Source organism: Triturus cristatus, chromosome 6 (assembly GCF_964204655.1).
Source record: "Triturus cristatus chromosome 6, aTriCri1.1, whole genome shotgun sequence".
Lineage (NCBI taxonomy): Eukaryota > Metazoa > Chordata > Amphibia > Caudata > Salamandridae > Triturus > Triturus cristatus.
This window is the reverse complement of record NC_140589.1, coordinates 636,072,487-636,098,766: the sequence shown is the minus strand read 5'-3', so window position 1 is coordinate 636,098,766 and position 26,280 is coordinate 636,072,487. Positions and strand designations below refer to the sequence as shown.

Below are 26,280 nucleotides of genomic sequence, written 5' to 3'. Positions count from 1 at the left end.
GTCGCATCGCGTAAAGGAGTGTCGCCGCTGCAACATCGCATCGAGTCTTCTCGCAACATCGGAGAATCGTGTCGCATCTAAAAGGTACATTGACTTAAAGTGTCGCATTTAAGAACTTAAGAGAACTAAGCAAAATTCTACCATCTAAGTAACAGTATTGTGTGTTTTTGTCGTTTAATGGTCTTGTGGTAAATCTATATAAAGAATACTTAATTTTAATATAAAACCTGTGTGGTGTCCATTTGTAGTGTTGTCACTTGGTTACTGTATGTGTTCACAAATGCTTTACACACTGCCTCGGAGATAAGCCTGTCTGCTCGTGCCAAGCTACCAAGGGGGTGAGCAGGGGTTATTTTGGGAGTGTACCCCTTTACCCTGACTAGAGGAGGAGGTCCCTATTTGTCACAAGTGCATACCTGTGCCAACTAGAGACCCCCAAGTCTAACACTCAGACTGTTGGGAATCCAAACGTAGCTAATTGTTGAGAGACAACAAAGCCGATCGTGACATGAAGTCTGCAGGGTCCCCTGGTCTCCTGTTGCAGCTCTAACCATAAGCTGCATACAGAAGTATTCAGCAAGTTGTCACTGTGTTACCTGCCGTTCCCGCCATCAACCCTGAGGGTCAAGCGGTACCGCTGCTAGCAAAGGTGCTGACACAAGAGAAGTAGCTGCATCGTCCTCCAGGACCACAACTGCGAGGGCAAGCATCCGTCTGCATTGGACACAGCACCCAAAGACTATTGTCCTTCTGACTCGCCCCAAGGTACTCAACTGCTGAGGACGAACACCTGCCTATGTAGACAGGAAGGTCACTTTTTTGACAAGCCATTGGGCATGCTTCACCATGCCCATTACTGTGAAGGGGGAAAACTGTCTGTGAAGACAACAATCGCACTGGCTTGCACCAAAGCAAACAGAGGGAATCTTTTACTGCTAATGCAATCCTTTTCAGCACAGACTTGCTGGGCCAAAAGAAAACTGGGACGACCTATGGGCCAGTCTTTGGGGTATTCACTTGTTATCTATGCCTAGTCTATATCCAATTCTTTGGTAAGATAGATAAGAGGGGAGGAAGTGGGCAAAATAGGGATATCTGATTTTCACGAGATCCCGATGAGGTATACTACCCTGTAATGGAACCATATTTTGGAATATATATAATTTAGTAACGTTCTGTGATTAAAGTATTGTCTTTCATTTGAAAGCGAACACTGAGCCGGGCAATACCTTATTGTGTCTGTTGGTTTGGCTATTAAATTATAAGCTCTTGTGCCTCACACTACCTCCCTGAGAAGCCTGTGACTACTCGCCCTCACTACACTGACAGGCAAGTGTGGAAAGGTTTATGCTTGACCCAGTTTGCCGAGCCATAGTAGTAGGGACCATATAACAATGTGGCAAACTATCTCAGCCACCATGGTTGTAGTCAAGAAGCACCTGTTTATACTGTGGCCTCCAAATAGAGGTCTGACACATGCTATCACCTAAATTTGGCAACCCTTTTGCTAGGTATAAATATTTACTTTTTTTTAAAAATATTATATAATCGAATAATAGAATAAAGAACGTAAAGAAAAAGTCATATATTGGCCCACTAGCTCAGATACCGAAGCGTGCTTCTTTTTAGGCAGATATGCATAACTGATCAGGAGATAATGCGGTCAGTCATAGGGCAAGAGAGCGAATGGTGGAAGTGGGCACAATCATTGCCCCATGCTATATGCTTTAGAAGCAAAATATGAATAACAGTTGAACAGACCAATGGACAAAGAGGGCAGATCCAAAGTCCCTCTTTGCATGCATATACGTAAGTAATTATGATTTTTTTTTTTGTTGCAACAGCCTGGCGAGACAGCCCAAACTGTCTCTAGGTCACGCCTGAAAATAAATCAAGTCTTTCCTGTATGGTCGAGGCTGACACAGTAGGAAGATTGTTTCTGAGGCTAGTCTTCCCAAGAGAAGATACAGAACTACTATGGTGTAAAACTGAAAACTAGAAGGTTGAGAGATGAGTTGCAATTGTATTATATTATATTATAACCAAGAGGCTAGGAGGGAGGGAACAATGGACTAGGGCCGCAGGTCGCTGGGCAAGCCCCCCCCCCCTCTGGCTCTCAGTTGGGGTCCTGGCCAGTAGGCTTCAGCCTCCTTGCGGCTGTTTGCCGACGTGGCCAAGTGGACTGTTCTTGTCGTCTCATTGTCCTTCTCCTCTCAGCAGGTAGATGTCTGCACCAGCAGTGGGGTCTGCAGGTGTTGTCGCTCTAATGCTCCTGCGGGGGGGGGAGAAAAGAAGTGGGAAACTGAGTGCGTCGGCCACAGGCGCCAGGGAAGTCTCCCCATCTCACCTCGAATTTCAGCTGAGGTCACAGCCTGCAGGCCTTATTCTCTTCACTGCTGTTCACCGATGTGGTCAGCAGGTAGCTCTCACTGACTACAGTGGCACTGAGCTCTAGCCAAGAACGACCACCATGTTGGTTTGCCAAGTCACGCCTCCAATAGATACAGAAGTCATGTTGCCCTGGGCAAAGGTTTTACCTTCTGAATAAGTCTCATTTTCAGATGTCAAAGTCCTCCAGATGGTCAAGGTCTATGGCTGAAGCCAACATGGGTCAATCAAAGCCAGGTACATCGCCAAGCTCTCGATTAAGCAGTTTGCGTCAAATGCTCAGAGCAAGACAAAACTCAATTTCATAGCCACTGAGGTAACTTCAACACTGGGAAGGATCTACTGCCTTCGCCAGATCTAAGGTTTTACCTTCGGAATCGGTCACAGTTAGAAATTGGGTTTTTGGTTGAGGGGTGTATGAGCCCTCTTCAAACAACCACCACAATCTCTGTGAATGCAAGGTTGAGTCTAGGTGGGGTGGTACCTCATGTGTAATGATGTGGATTAAAACTGGTCAGGGAGTCCACCAACTGCTTTTAATAACTGGACTGCCTTGTCAGATTAAAAACCTGTATATGTAAATGCTACCAATGAAGTCAAAAACTATCCTGGTAGTCTAATGTGAGTGCCCTCTTTAGGGTCTAACTCTAGTCCGTCAACATGTTTCGCTCCCCTAGTGGTCAGGAGGATCCGTGAAGCTTCGTTAAGACAGGAATAGTGACTGAATCTTCCTGCCCCACAAATGTGTCAAAACTGGTGCCCTTTGAGAGGTACCCACTTTTTGATGTTCGCTTTTCAACCTCCAACTAGTGATAAAAGTACTCCCTAGGGTGTGGCAGAGGTGCAGCGCTCAGTCGTGCTAAAGGTTTCTGAGTACGATCTGATCGTCGCACCTACCCTCATCCTCTGCTTCCCCGATGGGTAGAATTTCCCAATAGAACAAAATATTTTTTGCGTATAGGGACACAAAACTGCTTATTTTAATTCTTCTGTTTACATTTACCCTTCTAAGTGTTGCGTCAAGAGGCTCCATCGCTAAAACAAAGAGCAACAGTGACAGAGGGGGACCAAGCCATGTACACCACTGGATCACAAAGGCATTGGAAATGACTCTACCAGTCCAGACTCTTTTGGTGACGCATGTAATAGCTTGCTCCAAGCAATGATCCCAGGCCGTAGGCCGCTGTTGTGCAGCATCAAAAACAAGTAACTCTGATCTATCAAATCAAAAGCCTTTTCCATATCACTTGAGGCCACCACTGGCCTTTGTACCTCCAGTGGCCATTCCCCATAACCTATAAGAGCCTCCTTATGTTATGTGCCATGTTCCTGTATGCCACAAATCTTCCTTGGTCTTGGTGTACTACATCAGAAACTACACGTGCAATATTTTGCCTAGGTCCTTATAGTACATATTTGCCATGGATAACGGCCTGTATATGGACACCTTCCGTGAGCCTCAACCTGGATTGGGCATGGCAACTATTATAGTTTCTGCACTTGTATGGGGAAAGTTTCCCTTTTTTGCCTGGACGTTTCATTTCATACATTGTCAGAAGTGTAGCCACTAGGATATTTCTATGTTTGAATAAATTCTGCAGGACTTGCCTGGTTCCAATTCCTTGATAGCACACACAATTTCTTCTACTAATACCTCCCCTTTGCTCTTCCGTTACTGTACCTGTGCCTGATGCGTCAATAAGCTGGGTCTGGGGGCTTGCTTTCTACTGCCAGATGTGTTTTTATAACTTACTGTAGTCCCTAATGACCTTGCTAATTTCTAATTGTGAACCAATGATCAAACCATCTTTCTTTTTAAGAGCAGGTACGGGGCTTACAGGTTTTAAGAGCGTAGATCTGTCCCACAAGTTGAAACGTTCTGTCACTTTCAGCGGGACGCCTAGCTATATACGGTTTATAGTCAAATTTTATCAGCCTATCCACAGCTGCACTATTTCAGTTCTTTTATTTTTAGGATTGACCGTACATCTGGTTTAGTTATCACCTCTGCCTCCAGGGTTCCGTAATATGCTTCCAGTTTGGTGACCGTCTCTACAAGTGTCCGGTCCATGAATTTAATACACAAGCCCTTCGGATGAGCCTTGAAGACATCCCACTCCACTAACGTATCTTCTAATGCATTTGTGTTGTCACTAAAGTACTGGTTTATCTATTGTCACTTTACTACGCTGCATCTTTTAATTCTTCTGATTGCAATAGCCACATGTTGGGTAATAAGATGTCTTCATCGGAAATATATCAACACTTGGTTATGATCAGATATGGTGTGCCTCAAATGTTGCGCATGTTATGTCCATGTACGTGTTATGAAGGTAAGATCATACCCAACTTCTAGAGGAGGTCATGCATCGGGGAGTAGCGTGTGCATTCCGATTCCCCTAGGTGCCTGCGGCCCCCAGACATCCTCCGTTCGCCCATCCAAGGTCCATTTAGCAAAGCATTCAATGACTGATCAAAGTTGAACCCATGTAATGGTGGGCTAGATCTATCCAGTGTATTGTGCCAGACATAATTTTAGTCGCCCACTTATTTGGTGTGTGTGTATATTAACCAGTCTTTTAAGGCAACATCCCCCACTGCTCTAAATATGTTAGTTGTTCTGTAGTATTTCACAATGAGGACCCTATCAAATGTCGTCCCTGCTATTACATGTCTGTCCTCCTGCTCAATACTACTTCTCTGTGACATTAAGGAAAATTTTAGTCTGGTCCATAGGAGTACATCTCTTACATGCGATGAAAAAGGTGGTGTGGATTAACTGCTCTTTTCAGTTCTTTGCTAGGTTGGCCCCAATCTGCCCCTGTAAAATGTGTTTCCTGTATGCATGCAGGTTGATGTCACGTCTGCAGAGGTATGAAAATATTTTATATCTTTGTACTCTGATCCCCATGCCTCTGCCTCTCCATGTCAACTACTTATAAGTGTTCACAACCATGTTTCAGTCACCCCGAGACATTCCCTTGCCCTTCAACCCACTGGACCCATGACGGCGTTGCATTCACATCTCAGTCTAACTCATTGTTTATATCACACATGAACTATAACTCCCTCCCTCCCTGGGCTTAGTTTAAAACTACTACACCCCAACCCTTTCAAACCCATTTTAAAGACATATGGGGATGCCTGATGCTTCACGCTGGAATACTACATGGTACTGCGACTGCACTATTAAGTATCCGCTTCCCATCCCTGTAACATTTTTTGGACTAATAGCCTTCAGATGGGTGAGCCTGCAAGACCTATGCAACCAGTATCAGACTCTCCTAGGAGCAAAGTCTCTCTCCTCTGATCAGTAGTGAACAGTTCCAGTAAAGAATTATGTTCAGAAGACACTTAGACTGCACTGGGTGTTCCCAGTGGCAAGGTTTGAAAGAGAAGTTGGGTAAAAAAAAAAAAACAATATCGCAAGCTACCTTGTAGAGCTGATGTTTCACCACTCACATTTCAGCAATACCTAGTTGCCCCCTAAATTCATACCACTTCATAATGGAGGATCTAGCCCTGCCCCAATGTCAGCAGCACAACTCATTGGGCACCCTTCTTTCATCAGGTCCCCAGTTTAATTCTAGGCAGTTTATTATCTAGTGCCTCTAGTGCTCTTCTCAGGGAATGCAAGCATTACTGCTTTCCTCAAGACCCCTCTTAGCTCGGGGGGAGGGTGGGGTGTCCTCCCACAAACTTCACCTATACACTGGTGCTGCCTGTCACTACATTGATTCCACCTTTTCCCACTGCTATCATGGATTGGTGGGCACATGGAGTACTCTTGGCCTCCGGCCAAGTTTCAAACAGTAGTCCCTGTAGGGCCTCTTTGGCCACCACTTGCATTCTTCCTGTGCGTTGTCTGCACCGCATTCAGCGGTTTCCTCTTGCCGCCAGGTCTTCTACATCCAATACTTCAATTTGCCACCAGATGCTACCTCCAGCATCCTCCTGCCAGCTCTCTCCTTGGTTTCATGCAGCAAGGGCCGCATATCCCAACCCATTCACCTTTAGGTGCCATGTTGAAAGCACAGGATAATAGTCCAAAGTTACAGCTTAGCTACAGTCTCCCAGGACAAAATAGCAGATGTAAAATAAAGACCTTAAACTTACAGTCACTTGTCAATGCCTGTCCTGGGGTTTATGGTTGCTCTAGTCATCAGACTGTGCAGGATTAACAGGCATAGGATCATATCCGGTCAAGTCATTTTGCCAGGCCACACCCCCACATAGTTCAAACACATTAAGTTCTATTTTTGACTTATCATAGATATTCCAGGCATATCAGTAGCAGTGACATTCAAACAAGGCTGAGCCATTTTTGTGAAATGTTGCCTAGCAACATAGAAATGTGCAGTAAATATTGACATGAATGTATCAGGATCTTGGCATAGCTCTTCCTCACAGACTGCGGTGAGCACATTGATGCAGATGCTCAGTTTTTTTTTCTGCAAATACACATGGATAATGAAGCACGAATAGGACCATAAACCTGAGGGGTTGTTTCCTCCCTCTACTCCGCGTCCCTCCTGAACCCCAGCTTTACTGAAAAGATGTGCGGACGAAGAAACGCATTCACAGTACTGCAGTGATATCACCCCTCATTATTTTTCCCCTCACACACACTGAATCAACTGAAATTCACTAACTTTATACCAACATAGTAATTTGAATTACAATTACATGGGAGTGCTTGTGCTGTTTTATTTAGAACAGTTACATAAGCAACACAGAAACAACAGCTACAAAGTAACAAACATGGTTTTGTAACTTTACATTCTCTAGGGTGGACTGGAGCGTGGGTTGGACACGACATTTGCTTTTAAGGAGCACTGTTAAATCTGCTTAATTTAGGTCTGACCTTGGTTTCCTGTCAGTGCTGGGTGTATGGGAATTGCTTTCGGTAAGCGGTGCTTTTGTAGACAATACCATCATGCAAAGGATAAATTATAGGAATTAACCCATTGTTGGATTTATGGTTCTGCAGCCATTTTGTTTGGCTTTGTATGAAAGTATTTTTTTAAAGTGAGTTTCAGAAGAGAATTGCGCTTTTATTAGCACTCCCAGCAGAACACTGTAACCCACTATAGCAATTTTCTTTGCCAGAGAATGCCACGTTTTCTCAGCACAAATGAGGTGGTGGCAGAAATGGCTATGCACAGTATTACATTTAAATAAAAACACATGGGAGAAATCACACTAATGCTTTTCCTCATGATGATTTTGAGTGAGTGAGTGACTGACTGTCTACTGATGTCAAAATAAGCACTGACAGATTGCAACTTTCCAGTGGCGATAATAATGCAAATAGGTAACAGAGAATCTCTAATGCTTCGAATCTAACAGATGCACTGGTAGCAGGCTGACCACCAGAAGTTACCTTTGGTAGTTATAAAGACTGTACTCTTGATTTTTCTTTTTAAAGGATGGGGGGTGGTGAGGGGGCCTGCTAAGGGATGCAACAGAGTTCTTGTCTTACAAGAGGAAATTCTAGATGTATAGCAGCATCAGCTAACAAGAACTGGCAGCGATGTAGATCAGTGTCACACTGCTGTCCCTACTATGATCAAGTTTAACAAATTAACATGGATTCGGGAAGCTCTAAATAATATCATTAAAGTCAGAAAGATATACTGGTATACGTTACTATAGATAAATATGCCAGTCTAGTAAAGGACTAAACACAACTGAACTCAATATCTAAATCTGGTTGGCCAATAAATCAGCTAAGAGATATGTTCTTTGCATTGTTCGCCTACAAAGGATTTCTTTGTGATCTATTGGTTATTCGTTTGGTAGATCCTAGAAAAGCAAGCAGTGTAGTTTGTTGCACTGCAGTTGAGACCACTATACCAAGTCGTTGATATATTTGAAACCGGGAGTTACAAAGCAAGAAGTAAATATAATGTGCATCGAATGCATGGCCTCTACAGCAACAGGAGTATGCATATAATGCCTTAATTTACATTGGGGTGCAGCACTAAAAATTTATTAATTAATGACTGCAGCTCATGATGACTTGTCTGCTCGCAGTTATATACCTACCGAAATAGAGTCAAAATAGAAACTTTCTTGGTCTTCTTCTTCACTTTCCATTAGAAAGTGTTGATGAAAAGAGAAATATCAGAAATGCAAGTAGGCTATTAAACTACAAGACTAGTCTTTCCACAATTTCTACATCTAGCACCTGACCTTTGTTCCATCATAAACGGCAGACACACTTTCAAGTTACTTTGGATGGTGCCCTTTACAACAAGTGCATTGATCTGATACAATTCGAGCCATTCTTTAAGCATTTTCCGGCAATTCCCTGGCGTTTTTTTCTTTACCAAAGCTAATTCAAGTTTGATATAACATATCCTCTCAAGATTGGATCACTGGGTCAGTGAATATTACCAGAGCAAGGGCTTTTCAAATGGATCATGCGGAGATCCATGCGAGAGAGATATATATATATATATATATAAATAAATCTAAAAAAAATGTAAAGCGGGAGACAGACATGTGCAAGGCAGCAGAGCATTGTATAGGATCAAATGTATGTACACAGTGAATGAGTGATTGTAGTGGTAGCTGGGCTCTATATAATTACTCATAATACCCATTGGCCTGTGGTTACCATTGTTTTATAAATTGGATTACTTTCAAAATAGGCATTTACAAATACATTTTCTAGCGGCTTTAGGCAGAGATAACGTAGGTTTTATTTTCTTTTATGTGTGATGTTATCACCGAATACCACAGTAACTGTTTCCAACCCCACTTATCTCCCAACTCTTATCTGCGATAAGTACCCTGCCTGCCGAACTCTAAACCCTATGCTGGATATGAAAGGTTTTCAGGCAAAGGAATGATATTAAGAATTGCTGCAATCACCTCCGCTTGGATTCCAAAATTCTGCTCTTGGCACTGGCGTTACAACTGTAAATCGGTTTCTGCTTAAACTTGTGTGAACAGGGTCTATCCAAGAGCACAAAATTATTTAAATAAATCTTAGATTATCAAAACTGATGGGAGAAAGTATGCCTCATATGTTTATTTCTGAAAAGATGACAAAAATATTACTGAAGTATTAGAAATAGCCACTGATCATTTAGTTTTTTGTTGTAGAGGGTCCACAGAATGTCAATCAGCGAGACTTATAGGGCCAAAGTTTATTATGTTTTATTTTTAAGTAAAAACAAGATGTACTTTAGGAAAGAGATGCAAACATACGACTATTTGGTTCCCGTTGACATGGTGTTTTGCTTCACATTAACTTTTCACATTGAATAAAACTGCGAGATGTTTGACATAGTGATGACTTTCACGGGCAAATGCTGCCAGCTAATTTACCGATTTAATAATGGATGTGTGCATACTCCAGAACCTTGAAAAAGTCCAAAGAGGATGAAACAAGATTTGGATGTGAAAAATCTTATCAAGACAAGGAAGCGGAAATTACCTTACATGACGTAATGTTTTGAAACAGCTGTATGGATCTTAATGTGATTATTTATTGAAAATAGTGTGTTATATCTATTGATATTTCCTGCAGTATTCTTGTGTATACATTTCTTGTGGAATGCTCCTTGCTCCTAGGCAACTGTCTCCCAGTTTGTGATGGGGGTTCTGGAAAGTGTTGAGAGCTGTTAAACCGGGAGCAGAGAGCAGACCATCAAGGGCTGTTTTCCTCTTCAATAAACTTCTTCTTCTTACAAGACTCTGTGGAACTCGTCTTTACAAAATTGCCGACTAGCGTGGGATAAACAACCCAGTAAGGATCCTATCCGTGTGGAAGGAACAAACATTTTTTTTCTCTCCTACATCTACTAGAAAGGAATGGAAGAAAACAAATCTACGGTCCTTGAATCCATTTCGCTGCCCATAGCCACTTACTCTACAGGCTATGTCAAAGACCTACATACAAGGAGTGTCGTTACTTTAATTTTGGGGATATTTGGGACTGTACCTGTGGGGCAACCGCCAACTGCTGCCTTCGCGCAGTACTCGCACTGTGTTTGCTCGCGCCATTCCGCTCGAGCCTTCCTCATGATCAGTGTTCCTTGCTCTCCGGACGCAAGAGGTTTTCTACGTGATCATGCACTACGCATGCGTGCCGCCATCTTGCTTTGGGATTATTCCCTATACATTCCATTGTACTGTGAGCAAAATCGGATTTGATCCGATCGGAAATTTTCTTACAATCAGGCGCGTGTATGCCTGCAATGTGACTTGCATTCGTTATCAGCTTTCATTCATAACAGATGATCAGTGTGCTTACAGACGTTTGCTACGCTATTTATATTGATGTGAATTCATTTCTTCGGCATTGGAGCTCGTCAGCAGACGTTTACCTTATGTGTCAATCCATATCAACGGTGACACACTCACCTTCATTTGAACCTTAATTATTGCACTGTACACAGTATATTATAATGATTTGTTTTTAGCCAGTACATCTTACTTATCATCCTATTTTCTCACTATGACTTCTCAATCGATTTTTGCACCTCCGCCATTTTTACAAAGCCTTGGGCAACCAAGTTTACTGTGGGAAGACAGGAAAGAAGCATTTGAAACCTACCTTGATGCCATTGGTGGGGATGTCTATATTGCAAAAAGAAAATTAGCCGTACTTAAACATTCATTGGGTCAAGAAGGATGAAATGTATTAAAAACCTTACCAGGGGTTAATAAGATTACAAATGTCACAAAACAAGCTAGCGAAAGTGGGGATAATGACATAGATGTTTATGAGATAGCGTTAAAGGCACTTGAAGAAAAGTTTGGCAAGAAAACTAGTAAACAAATTATTTTTGCGAGCTCAACTCCATAGTGAATCTATTGAACAATATGCAGCCAATTACGGAAGTTTGCTGTTAATCGTAAATTTAAAGATTTGAGAGATGAACTCAGAGATCCAATGATCAATAGAATGTATAGTGTAAAGATCCAAGAGAAACTTCTAGGCATCAAGACCCCACTATAGAAAAACTATTGCGATAGCCAGAAGAATGGAAAACACCTCCAGATATGTAAAATAATTAGGTAGTAATTCTACCAATAAAGAGGTTCATGATGAGTGAATACACAGCATAAACAATTCTAGCAAGCAAGCTAATAGACTGGTTCATCCTAAACTTGTCGAGAAAAAGTGAGATCAGTCTAAAGTTAGATCCAAATATTGTTTTAGATGTGGAAGTCCAAAGCACACTGCTGATGCAAGCCATTGCTGTGCGGTCAGAAGCAGATGTTACAGATGCAAGAAATTCGGGCATTTTTCGAGATTATGCAAGGGTATCCCTAATTTTCTGGTTGATAAGAATACCATTAATTTAGTATTTTTCTTGTGAAAGTGAAAACAATGAGGTAGAGTTATTAATGATTGATTCTTCACAAGTTTGTAATTGTGATGGGTCCAAGGATAGCTACCGTCCTCCCAAATGTCTGGTTGAGATCAATGGTACAGAAGTTCATATGTGGGCAGATTCATGTTCTCCATAATAGATAAAGCCACTTAGGAAAATGTGGGTTACAATCTACAGACGTCACACCAGAAGGTTGTTGTGGTAATAGACTTCCTGTTCTAGGTATGTTTTGACTCACATTTGTTTTAAGGACAGGAAAACTTTGGCCAAGCTTTATATAGTAGAAAAAGGAAAATAGTTTCTTGGATGAAAGGAACAACGTGGTTTAGACATTGTTTTAGATCCAAATCATCCTGAACAAGTTTTAAATATAGCTTCGTCTAACAACAAATGGGTCACCAAATTTACTAATCTTTTTAAAAGTTCACTAGGATGTTTGAAAAGATTTAAACACCACATTATTTTAAAAGACAATGTTGTGCCCAAAGTACACAAAGTATGAAATGTACCACTGGTTTTAAGACAAAGGTTGAGAGAAGAACTACAGAGACTGTGTAATGAGGGAGTGATTGAACCAATTGAGGCGTCAGAGTGGTTAATTCCGGTCATTTTGGCTAAAAAAAAAAAAAAACGGTAAGATCAGGATGTGCATTGATTTGAGAGACTTAAATGAGTGTATATGGATCGATCACCATCCTCTCCCCAGAATCAATGAAAAGTTGGCCAGCGTGGAAGGAGGTGCATACTTTACCATTCTAGACTTATCCCGCGCATTCCATCAGGTTCTTTTAAACAAGGGAAGTAGACATCTTACTTATTTATCACACCTGAGGGAGCGAATCAATTCATTTGCATGCCAATTGGACTTGCTTCGGCATCCGCCGTCTTCCAGAGAGTGATGCAAAAAGTTTTGTCTGGTGTAGAGAACACTTTGGTATTTCAAGACGATTTATTGATTTGGGGGCGTGATGTTGCACAACATGATACCATTTTAGAAAATGATTTGAGTAAATTAGCTGATGCGGGGCTCACCAATGGCCTTGAAAAATGTAGATTTTGTGTGTCAGAGGTAGAATATTTGGGCCACACTCTTACCAAGGATGGTGTCAAACCAAAGATCAGTTTAATTGATGCCATCAAAAAAGCACCTCCTCCTACTGATAAAGACCACCTCAGATCCTTCTTCGGTCTTGTGGAGTACTACTCCAAATTTGTCAGTCAATTCTCTGATAAAGTTCAAAGTTTAAAAGGTCTCATGAAGAAAGGCGCAAATTTTGTGAGGTCAAATGAGTGTCAGGTAACTTTTGATGATATAAAGAAAGCCATAGCAAGAGCTGTTTGTTGAAAACCATTCAATCCAGGTGATATAACCATAATTTCTACCGATGCTAGTAACCATGGTCTTGGTGCTGTTTTGATTCAAGTGCATGATGGCAAGGAAAGAGTTGTAGCATTTGCCTCTTGCACGATAAAGGGAGCTGAACATACCTATTCTACAGTTGAAAAAGAAGCGTTGGTTTGCTGGTGGGGTGTTCCAACACTTTCGAATATTTGTGTGTGGTATTAGAGTCACATTACGTATGGGGGGGGGAGCAGGAAAAGCCACTCCCAGGATAGCCAAATGGCTTTTTCACTTACAAGAATTTTCTTTTGATATTAAGTATGTGCCTGGTGTGAAAAATGTCAATGCTGACTGTTTGTCCAGATTCCTATGGAAAGTACGCAATCCACTGATGATGATGAATGGATGATTGCTGATATTATTGATGTGTGTGGTGCAATTTCTGAAAAGGAGTGGATGTCTGCTGCAAAAGAAGATATCACCATAAAAAAAATCTCATTGACGCTCTTACACATGTTCAAGGGTGGAAATTATATCCTGAATCTTTAGGGCCTTTCAAACTTATTTGGTCGGAATTTGCCATTGTTAACAACTTTGTAAGGAGGGGGTGTTGGCTTGTTGTACCCCAAAGTTTAAGAGAAAGGTTATTAAAAATTATGCAAGAGGGTCACTGTGGCATGTCAGCCATGAAAAGGCGCATTAGGGAGGATTTCTGATGGCCAAGTATGGACACTCAAATCAAAAGATTTGTACACGATTGTACTGCTTGCGCGGTCAGTGATAAATCCCATACCACCCAAGAGACCACCATTGATCCATTACCTTTACCCAAATCACCCTGGGAAAAACTTGCCATTGATATCTGTGGTCCCTTTGAGACCCTTGGCACAAGTGACAGATTTGCCATTGTTATGACTGACTATTTTTCAAAATGGCCTGAGGTAACATTTGTAAAGGAGGTAAAGACCAGTGTTGTAATAGCTTTTTGTGAGGACATTTTTAGAAGGGAGAGTTGTCCCGCTGAAATAGTTTGACAATGGTCCTCAATTTATCTCTGCGGAATTTGAGAGTTTTTTTTATCTGTGTGGGGCATGAAGCCTACTGTGTACCATCCCAGGGGAAATGGTTTAGTTGAGAGGTTTAACAGAGTGCTAGTTGAGAGCATACAAACTTGCAGGTAAGAGTGGTTTGCATCATAAACAACAGGTTAAAGAGGTGTTACAGAACCACTCCGCATTCAGTCACTAAAGAAACCCCTTTCAGTTTGCTCAAGGGAAGGGTACCTTGCACTGTAGCTGTGCCTGCCTGGATGGACAGAGCACACAAATGCAATGTAGATCATGAAGAAGTGAGAGTGTGTCAAAAATTCTTATGTCTTTGACCATACACCTGCATTCACAAACATGGTCGACTATTCAAGTCTGGCATGTTGGTAAGAGTTTATGTTGGTGACAAAACAAAAAAGGGTGCTTCTAAATGGTCATGTCCTAAGGAGGTTGTGTATGTTAAAGGTAACTGTGTAAAACTTGCAGATGGAAATTGGTGGCACACTAGAAAAGTATCTATCTGCAATGCCACTGAACAAGAAGAATGGTTGAAACTCCAATGTCCTGAGAGTTCTTATTCCACTTCTAATCAGAGGATTTCACAAGGTAAATATACCGTTGATCCTGTCATAACTAGTCTCTCCTCCAACACCATTGGTAGACCTAAATTTCTTGATGATTACTCATGTGATTAATCCATTGTTCTCACCCTTTAGGATCTTGCACTTTTTGCTTATTATTGTATCCCTAAGGGGGGATATTTACCTTATGTTTTTTTAATTATTGTTGTGCTCACTTCATTTACATGTTCCCGCGTGAGAATTAATTTTGTTAGGAAGGGAGATATGTTACATCTATTGATATTTTCTGTAGTATTCTTGTGTATATATTTCTTGTGGAATGCTCCTTGCTCCTAGGCAACTGTCTCCCTGTTTGTGATGGGGGTTCTGGAATGTGTTGAGAGCTGTTACACCGGGAGCAGAGGAAGCAGAAAGCAGACCATCAAGGGCCGTTTTCCTCTTCAATAAACTTCTTCTTCTTACAAGACTCTGTGGATCTCGGCTTTACAAAACAGTGCACTATGTATAGTTATAAAATGCAGTACATATGTTCACTGGCAACATGAGATTTAGTATGGAACCAGTAACAACAAAGGTAACCTTGAAAGACTGATACTGGACTGTTGATGATGTGCCCAATAAGTTTATCGTTGCCTGTATAGCCATTGTCCACAGATGCCTCAGGAGACAGGCAGTACAAACTTTCATACCACCACATAAGAAAACACCACTCACTTAACACCACCATAGGCGTACAGCACACAGATCATTCCAGCCGAAAACACTACAGATACAAACACAATACCCAAGAGGCAGCTACCAAACAGACATCCTGCCCCATATACAATCTGTATACAAATATGTGCTTGCGTCCAAAAACCACTTCAGATGTAAACGGCACACATTATCTGCAACAAACACATCACACACATTTAACAAAGAGGTGGACACAATACACATATTACCCTAAAAGGTGACATCACAGTCAGATTACTTCAAAAGCAAGCAACCTGCACACAACTCTACAAACACTACGCTTGTCACCCCTAAGAGAGACACCACACAGTTTTGCTAGGATGAAAACCCCACACAAGAAGAGAGGCAGACTCACCACCCTTGTGCTGAGTAACAGTCAGACAAATCATACATGCTGTATACACCAGAGGCAAACACAAAACCAATATAATTACACTAAAGGCAGACAAAACACACACACTACCCCAGAGGCGAACAGAACATCTATTACTACAGAGACAATGGGCCACATTTATGACCGTCATGTAAAACAGTGTCTCAGACACTGTTTCTGATTCCAAAATGGGTCGCAAGGGACCCGCTTCATTAATATTTATGAGGCAGGTCGCAATTTGTTACCCTCTGGGACTGGCCAGCACTCACAGGGATGGAAGCCAGCTAGGGTCAGTGACTGCTTTTTAAATAAAGCATTTTCTTTTTATGAAGCCGTTTTTCCTAAATTAAAACTGGATGCATTTCAGAAATGACAATGAAAAGCTTTCTTTTCATTTTTTTAGAGTGACCACTGGTTCGTGGGACCACTGCCCACTATGAAAAATTGTTGCCGACCCCATTCACAAAGAGGTAGGGGTCCCTTGGGGAACCCTTCGCGTTAGCGAAAGGCTTACCACTAATTTGAAATTGGTGGTAATTTGCTAATGTTTTACGACAGCATTCCCAGTTGCGAAACATTCATACATACAGTGCGCCTCGCCATTAGAAAGGGACGCCCTTTCCTAATAGCGAGTTGCAAACCATATTTTGCGAGTCGGTAATGGGTTACCGACTCGCATAATAGGGTGTGTACATAGAAAAAATGCATTTACCCGTTACACACAGCCTAATATCTTTCTCTTTCTGTTGTTTGGTAAGGCTTTCTCACTTCAACAACTGTGAGCACTAATCTGCGAACTTTAATCAATTATGTACAATGTGTGAAGAACAAATAAAATGCGATTACCTGGACAGGTGTGGGGTCTGTAGAATCAACATAAACCTCTCTTAATAACGATAGAAGGTGATCATCCTTTTTGTAAATTTTATCTCGAACTGCAGCATTTTCTAAAAAAAATATAAATATATATATTTTTTTTAAACAAGAAAGAAATTAAGCAACGTTGTATAAGCAGTTCATTAATACAAGAGAAAATGAGAAGTGGTGTTATGAGATTAAAAAAAAGAAAAAAGAAAAAAGAATTTCTTAATTTACATAGCACTGTTTACCTGAGAATTCTTTTTTGTTTCTTATTTAGGGCAATGATTGAGTTAGCAGAAGAAGAAAACAAAGATGAGTGACGGAGAATTATTTCAAAGATTTGACCAATGTTAGATGATACTCTGTACCTTCCATTGCTGAAGGAGAAACATTTGATTGAAATGCTACTTGTCAGATAGAAAATGTATCCTTCAAAGCTCTATTTATGAAACTCTGGAATCCAGGAGTCTGCTTTAAAGTAAAGAGCCTCGACATTTTTTGAACATTTGTAGTGGTTACCTTATGTAAGTTTGCAGAGTATTAATCTTGACATTTTGCTTTTGCACCAAGACCTTAAACTAAGGGCCCGATTACGATGCCATAGGAAATGGCTACAACCCTCGTTCGGGGCCGTTCGTACGGCATCGTAATCTCTTTTTTTTTTAATTAATTTCAGACCAACCCATTTCGATGGAGTCGGTCAGAAATTAATCCAGACAGGTTTTCCGAATGGCCTACCACGGGCTCTGTGAGTCCGTCTGCCATTCAGAAAGGGGCCAGTAATCCCTCAGGCGGGTCTTTCTGCCCGAGAGATTACGATGGCAGATTCCCACAGCCTTTCCGTGCCTGCCTTTGACACAGAAAGGCTGTGGGAATCTGACTTTGGGGACCCCAGCAGGGCCCCCATGGTGCAAGGCCTCTCGATGGCGGCCTAGGGGGACCTATGGTGTCCCCTTGTTGATCCCTGCACCCTGTGGCAGGCACCATAAGGTGCCTGCCACAGGGTGCAGGGATCTACTACACCTCAGCTCTTTACCATGAGAGCATGCATTCCATTCGGAACGCATGCTCCCACGGTAAATAATAGGAGTGCGACCGAACAGTGTTCAGTCGCATCCTAATTCCTAGATAGGGACCGATGACAGGAGGTAGTTCGGTCCAGGTACCAAAACAATGTCAGACGGACTTAGGTCCGTCTGACAACGTAACCAGACCCTAAATTGTGGTCTATACAAGAAGTCAACTAAATTTTTGCACTGGATTGCATATATGATGCCTGTTGCAAAGCTGCTTATATATTGACAGTGCTGCTTTTCTTTCTAAAACTGTTAACAATGAATGGCATTTTCTGTATTTATTGTTACAATAATGTGATAATGTAAGATACATGTTGCTGTTGTAGTCCTATTTGGCGATCATCCTGGCTATTATTGACATGTGGATACGGTGAAATTTACTCAGTTATCTTCCATACACCCCTATTTGTGTGAACAGGGCATGGTCCCCCAGACACCCCCAAATAGAATGATGAAGATAGCACCTCTGCATTTGGTGCTCACGAGCGCACATTCTTAAAAGTCAATGGGCCTGAGTTTGTAGAAGCATGTGCGAATGTCAGTGAGTGTACTGTGCAAATCTATTAAACTACCAGGTACTAAACTTCTCCACAGTTTGAAAGTTTACAATGGCAGTTTCTTCATTCACTGAACACCTCCATTTTCTTTTGCAGGTGAAAACAATAGTAACTATACTAAGGCTAAGACTTCTTTAATTGCAGCAGCCAGCCACTTCACCCTTCTATGATGGAGCTCATGGGTTGCGTGCCACGGTTGCCACTTTAAGATGGCCGGCATAATTAGGTATGTTCTAATCGCTAACCGAGCCCCTCGAGACCAGCATAGCGCCCAAAAACAACAGACTTCATCGCGTCTTGTTTCAGTGTTTGATAAATCCACCCAATTAGACTGGGTATTTTAAACTCACACTATAGGCACCTCAACACCAGCATCCCTGGCGTCTGGACAGGTGTAGGTCCCACCACGAGGAGCCCTCAAACTTGAGCTGAGTTATCTTCCTACTACACAGAGTTTGTATATCTGTACATTCTCGACCAGTGCGTCCCGTCCTGCACGGTTAGTAGGATACACTTCCCCACCCCTTTGACACTCCGGCAGGATCCGGTCTGGACATTACCGGTCCTTGTCCAAACCTTATCACAGCGCCACCCAGACCTAGTCCTGCGGTGATCAATGGCCATTACGGCTCCGCTGGATGCCTCTCGGTCTTTCGTGCTTCTGCACACTCCACGCCCCGAATAACCACCTGAGTATCGCTGTTGGCAGGGACACCCTCTGCTTTTACGCTTTGAGTCATTCACCAATTACATCTAGTTTTTACATCCTCGACCAACACATGCCGCTCTGCACCGCCATTTGCACATGCAGAAGTAGGGCTTTAGTTCAATACCAAACAGAGGAGCCAACCCATTACTTGGACTTTACCTCCTTCCAGGAATCCATCTACTGCCAGTTTTGTGGTTGGTGCAGACGCACAGGATGATGCACCTTCTCTGGAACCATTAGGTGAGTCCCTGTCGCCATTAAATGGCGCAAGACCGTAACGCTGCTGTGTTAACCACTGGGGTAGATCCTATCATCATTTGTATTGGCATTTCAGAACGAGTAACCACTATAGTGACTGTACTATGCATGCTGCGGTTCTGACTGCTTTTACTGTTTTGATGGTCTTGATGTTTTTAACTTTTTATAACAATAATGCGGCTGTTTTCGCCACTACTTCCCACCCATATACAATAAGGTTCACTGAGTGGTGTGGGCCTTGATTTAGTGCGGTTAAGATGGTATACGACACTAAAATCAATCACGTAAGACTTACACCTGGCAGCTCACTGGAACCGGTTTCAGGTACTTTTTAATCGGGTGTTACCTAGCTGCCTTAACTATTGCTTTTTTCCTTATTTCCCTCCCTTCCAGGTCTGTGAGAAAGACGCTCTTCACCCCACTTGACATTTTCTTCCACACACGGGTTACATAGGAATCCAGCTTCACAAGGGACAGAACACCTAGGAATTCCCCAATTGCCTCCTTGTATTGTATTATAGAGTAGATTAGGTACGCCCCCCCGGTCCTGAAGAAACGCCACTCATCCACTAGGAGAAATTAGGCGTGAAACATGTCGACCTTTTAACCACACTTTTTTTTTCTCCCCACATTGCACATCCGAGCTGTAGCAGGTTTAATCCCCCTGCCAGCCGTGACTCTTGCAGTCTATTTTTAACCTTAGCACCTGTGCCCAGCTAAATAAAAGACATTTTGGACACCTGTAGCTAATTTTAATACCATCACACCACTCTACTCACTTTGCTTCTGTACCCCACCTCTTCATCAAAACAGGGGCTATACGGTTTAACGTCATTAAAGATCTCTGGAAAAGAGCCCCCTCCCCCCACGGGTCCCGTCGGGCATTGCAGCGCCGGCCCGATGAGGAGCTGCCCTATGATGAACCCCTTGGGGTGTGTGAGGGCCCTTGCTCCAATTGGAGCACTCCCCCTCCCCACTGTTCTGTTCCTTCTCTCGCTGACCGCCCGACTTCCCCTCCTTTTCCCGCCCTGCCACAGCCCCTCCCTCCCCCTTCAACCCCAAAAAGGAACTGCATACCCTCTTGTGCATAGACAGTTTAGGGCATGTATGCAGGACCTGGATAAATAAAGTCGTTGTCCCCCCATTTCATTAGTTTATGTAATCGTACAACATAAAAGAAGCATGCACGGAACCATACAGACCATATTAGAACATTTTCCTTCTTATGGTCTCTGTTAGGAAAAAAGAACATATTTCTTTTTTGCGGTTTCTTGCTTGTTTAAGCACACCAATTCTATTGTGTGCGACATGCAAACACGTGTAGATATTCCCTCTATACGTCGATATCCATTTGTACAATTATATACAATTAAAAGGCACACATGACATAAGGTAAATTATAGCATACAAAAATAAAAGTGTAATGGTAGACAGTTAACAACATGCACACACAAGTATAAGAAAAAGTAAAAATGGTTTCCTCTATAAATCTACATGTCCTACATATTAGTTAGGCATCAGAAGATTATTAGGGATGGGTGATCCCTGTAGTCACCCACTGTGGAAACACAAGGGTTAAATGTAATCTCCAGGTACAGCGAGTAAACATTAATTCTCCCATTGTTAAAAGCCTCTTTACACTTACTTCGTCAAGGTAATCGGCCATCTCAATACATACTTGGCTTCCCGCACACCTCGCATCCTTGTGGTGGCGGTGAGTAGTGCTTTTAAGCATAAGTCATGTGACCTAATTAGCATCACATGATAAGTGCAGGCAACATGATTGGATGTGAGGCCAAGGCTCTCCAGGACCGTTTGGATTGTAATAATCTAACAACGGTAGAGTGACCGTTGTACATGCGTAAAAGTGAGGAACAAGACAACACCCTCCTGCTCGGCAACTCCCATAGGTCCTGGGAGTGCAGGCTGTGCGTCTGTATGGCGGTGAGGACCGGGGTTGGTCCTGCCTTCGGAGACGCGGATGACGTCTTTTGGCATCAAGGAAGGCTGAGAATTGTAGTCCCGCCTTTAAACACATTCTAAACTGAATGAATTGTTAAAAACATAATAAGCTCATTATTGCCATGCGGTGGCAATGGATATCGGTCTATTTAAGTGCACTGAAAAGTCACTAAGTGAAGAAATACCCTGTAAATATCTACAAGAGTATGTACAAAAATTAAAAACCACCAATGGGAAATATTATTATTACATGTGCCCATGTCCTCACGTTGGTTAACGGATTTTAGGCAGGTGTAAGATGATTTATACACAATATCAAGAAGTGGATACCAGTGAGTAATCCACACGGGGTTGAGTCCATTGTTTAATGGGCAGTCTCATAAAATATTACTGAGGAGATCTATCTCACTGTTCAGATTCTTATTATGGGTGGACAGTTTGTAGATCCACTGTTGTTCCTTTTCATTTCCCCCAAGTTTCTTGTTTCTGCAGTTACATGTTCTAGAGTTTGAGATCTTTCACTATGTGTTTGTTGGTTATGTAGTGTTCTGCTATTTCCGTGGTGTTACGTCTGTAACAGATGTTACTCCTGAGTTTACATATTTTGGTGCTCACCTTTCTGGTTGGCATCCCTATGTATATTAAATTACATGGTCAGGTTATCATGTAAATCACACATTTAGTGTTGCAGTTTATATGTTTTCGTAATTTCCATAAGTAACGCAGGCCTAGGTCAATTTATTTTGTTGGTGTTGATAGGTGACAGACACTTCATTGGCAGCAAGGGTAATGGATTACTACTCCTGGTAGACAGAATGTGTTATGTATAGTGTTAGGAATTCTTAGGCTTTGCCTGGGTCTCATGTGTACTAGTGTGTCTCCTAGGCTCTTTTGTGCGAAATAACGGGTATTCCCATTGCCTGGGACCAACGTTCAGTATGCGCCAATTCCGTTTAATGATTTTCTTTATGTTTGTCAGATGGAATATTATATGTGGCAATACATACTAGGGAAGGCTCAGTCTTCAGTTTTACTGGTGTTTCCAGTAATGCCTCACGATTCTGTTTTTTTGCCCTTTTCGATGCTTTATGGATTATGTCTTCCCGGTAACTCTGTGCTCTTAGTTTGTCAGACAGATAAACTGCTTGGCGTTTAAAGTTGCTAGAGCAACTGCAGTTCCTACATTTAGGTACCAGTGTTAGATTACTGCAATCCAAACAGCCGCTGGGAGTCTCGGCCTCACATCCAATCATTTTGCCAGCATTTGTAATGTGACACTAATTAGGTCACATAATTTAGGCTTAAAAACACAACTCCGAGCATGCACAACCAAGATGCGAGCTGTGCGGGGAGCCGAGTAGTTATTGAGACAGTTGATTCTCTAAACAGATTACATGTAAAAGGGCTTTTAACAATGTGACAAGTAATATTTACGCCATATAGCCGGAGATTACATGTAACCCTGTTGTAACCACAGTGTGTGACTACAGGGATCGCCCACCCCCACAACCTTATGATGCCCAATTATATGTAGGACATGTAGGTTTCTAAAGAAAACATTTTTACTTTTTATTACACTTGTGTATGCGCTCATGTCATACAGTGTAAGCGCCATATTACTTTTATTTTTTGCATGTTATAATTTACCTTTTAATTGTGTCTTTTAATTGTATATAATTGTACAGATAGATACCGAGGTATAGAGGGAATATCTACACGTGTTTGCATGTCATGCACAATAGGGTTGGTGTGCTTAATCAAATAAGAGATTGCAAATAAGAAATATATTCCTTCTTCCTAAGAGAGACCATAAGAAGGAAAAGGTCCTAATATGGTCTGTATGGTTGCGTGCATGCTTCTTTTATGTTGTACGATTACATAAGGATATCAGTTGGAATTAGCAACAATGCAAAATGGGGTTTTAACAGCTATTATGGTCATGAAGAAAGCCTACTGATCCGCTGGGTATTACATAGACTGAAACATGTCGACATTCTGATATCCGGAGCCATAGTACCTTTGAGACAACCCATTGTTTTTAACCTTGTTTAAGAGACTCTAGAGTGCAAGAATAGGATCCCGCAGGTAACTTTAATCCAGGAATAATCCCACGTTCTTAATTTGAGTGCTCCGCTAACAAAGTGCCTTGAGCCCACCCACTGCCACTAGGTACAGTGGATATGGATCGGATTGTGAAACATGTCACAGGTGGTACCTGTGGGTGAGGATCCTATAAAAATATCCAAGAGATACCAAGATCACACTAATTCACCTGGGTGCAGATCTGACATTTTCTAATGATAGACCAAGAACCTCGTAGCTGACCTCTTGCTCCAACAGAATTTAGGTAAAATAGGTTAACCATCCTTAGTGTAGTTACTAGTGATAGTCATGGAGGCTGAGGGTTTCCACCTGGTCATACCTTCTCACTCCCTCTTTTTGTGTATATGGTGAATAAACTAGAACACATACAATCTTTTTGACTGTAGAATTCAAAAAACAAAAAATTATTTTATTAAAGATGTGGAGTTATTCAACCATTACATCTCACAGGTCTTGGTCTTTGGTGAACTGCAACTCAATTAGATTACGGACCCACACGAATAGTGTGAATACAATAAGCCTACATATTCAGACAGCACACAAATACTCTAGACAGGTGTTCCTAATAACAATTGGGCTGCCGTACTTCACAGATATGTCATCCCTCCTCCCTTTCCATGGAGGCACATTTTCAAGTGAGCTCTCTGACTTGTAAACAAGAGTTGACAAAACATACCCCAGTCAGCAGACATTTCAAGAAGTCAGTTCATCCAATGGACTTAAGTTGATTTAATGCACTCTAAGTATCAAGCCTTTGGCAAACAAATAAATAAAACAAAAATACAGAAAATGGATTAGATTAAAACAAGGATGGGTAAATGTATTTATCCATCAACATTTTACTTTTGGTTCACAACTTCAGAAGTGCTAACTTCCCTCATATTTGCTTACTACTCATTGTAAGCGGCCCATCGAGAGCCCTTATGATGGAGGCACAGTGGGAACAGAGAGGAGACACAATCAAGTGCAATAACAGTACAAACAAAATGGGAGTGTGGGAGACAAATACTGTGATAGCTCAGTGGACGCGAGTCAGCCGGCAAACAGAGCACAAACTAGATGAAGCCTAGAGAAAGCCTCACTGGAACTCAACTGATGAGCTGCAAGGACATCATTTGCTACCATTTGTTATGGGCCTTAAATGCAATTTCCACGCAATACTGCCAAATCCAAGCAAAATGTTGAATCTGGAATCGAAGCTTAGGTCAACCCACAGCTCCAATCAAATGATTGTTAATAAACAGGAGCGCCGTTAGTTTGCACGGATCATTAAGTTAATGAACCAAACAGATTTAAAATGCTGCACATTCTTACCTTCTTGGCTCTGACAATTGCATGCAAAAGCCTAGCTGGGCCTCTCTACCAATAGAGCCACTATTCACCCTTCTGCTCTTAGCCCTGATGCTTTTATCTTAAAGGATCCAGGTGTGGTGCCCTCTTTCCAGGGCTCTTGATCAATAAGAGCCTGATATTGCAGCAGCAAACTTGGCCATTGATCAAAGCCTTGAATATTCAGAAGAAAATCCCAGAGAATGTATGAGAAAATGCCCTTAAATAAATTAGTTCTCCATGTCTCTATAGAAAAGTACAAGTGGATAGACAACTGATTGATGTGCTATTGGTTGTGAAAAATAGCTCATTATTGCATGCTTTTAGGTCGAGCCTGGGCTGCGCATGCGCTGCTCTGCCAGGCCTGCTAAATTCGAGAATGGACTTGAAGCCCCGCCCACTCTCCGCCCATATTTTCCATTGGTTTGTATCATTGTCCTTCGTAATTGCGGGCTTCTGATTCGTTAATAGTCTTGTTAGTCCCTCCTTGTCTTTATTTGTTACCTCCCATGAGGGCTGGCCCTTTACTTCAATTACACAGTAGGTATTATTTATGTGTTAATTATCATAACAGATAAATGAAAGGCATTGTCATTTACAGTGCCAATAGCTTAAACTCTTGCAAATGCGAGACCTATTCCATTGCAAATGATAGTTATAACTGCAACTGCACTATTAGGACAGCAGTTGCCGGGATTGTGCTTTGATGTTACAAAGCAATATTTTAACACACTTTTAGAATATCTGGTGAATTTCTAACTTTCATCGACATACTCATAGCTAGAGTGACAACAGTAAAATGTACCTTGACCTATTTTAAGGACTGGAGAGCCAGCAAGCTGCACCATTATATCTTGGCGCTGTCAGTGGCCGCATTCCGTCTGCATGCTGCTACAGTTATATTGTCACCTATGTCTCCAATACAATTGAAAGAAGGAATTCCCATATTCCAAAGGAAAACAGGGCTTGTAAAGACACTGGCAGTGCCTTTGTACTTTGATTCAAGTTGAAAAAATGTCACTTGGTAACAAAAACAGTACACCTCCACGGGGGAGTGTACTTTATTTGTAATAATGAAATGTTTCTGTTAAGTACTTTAGAGAGATGGCATATGTGTTCAATTACTACTCAATCTAACTTGGCATTCATGTACCACTAATCGGGCCTGTACCGTCCGTGCTTCAAAGAAACCTATTTGCAGGTTTTCAAAGCTTAATTCTAGCAAATAAGAATAAAGGCAGAAAACAAATATGGAGCAAACATCCATTCCTACGTAGATCACTAAAACAAAATACACCCTCAAAGAAGTTTCAGCAAAGCCAATGTATGCTAGTGCCGTGATATAGATATACACTGCACGAGCTAATTTCTCAGCTCACTTTTTTTCAAATGTGTGCGAGAGCTGGGTGGAGACAACACGCTGGGTGGAGATTCACCTACTATACACGTTGTAAATGTTCAGCATACAAAAACAAATAACAAGAAATGGACAAGAAACAGATATAACAAGCATTGGTATAGCCAATAGGTCTCGCTTTTGGGACATTACAAGTGTTTAGCCATGCAACAGTTGATGTTGTTGCACCATGGATATTGTGCTGCATAAC

General features: G+C 41.8%; 1 protein-coding gene across 1 annotated transcript in view; it reads right to left on the bottom strand.

Annotated features, from left to right (window-relative positions):
• NDUFAF4 (NADH:ubiquinone oxidoreductase complex assembly factor 4) overlaps positions 1-26,280 on the bottom strand; it is a 38,847-nt gene that overhangs the window by 3,707 nt on the left and 8,860 nt on the right. The window contains exon 2 of the mRNA XM_085611128.1: positions 16,665-16,765. Coding sequence (XP_085467254.1) covers positions 16,665-16,765 — 101 coding nt within the window. The remainder of the gene's footprint in view (positions 1-16,664; positions 16,766-26,280) is intronic.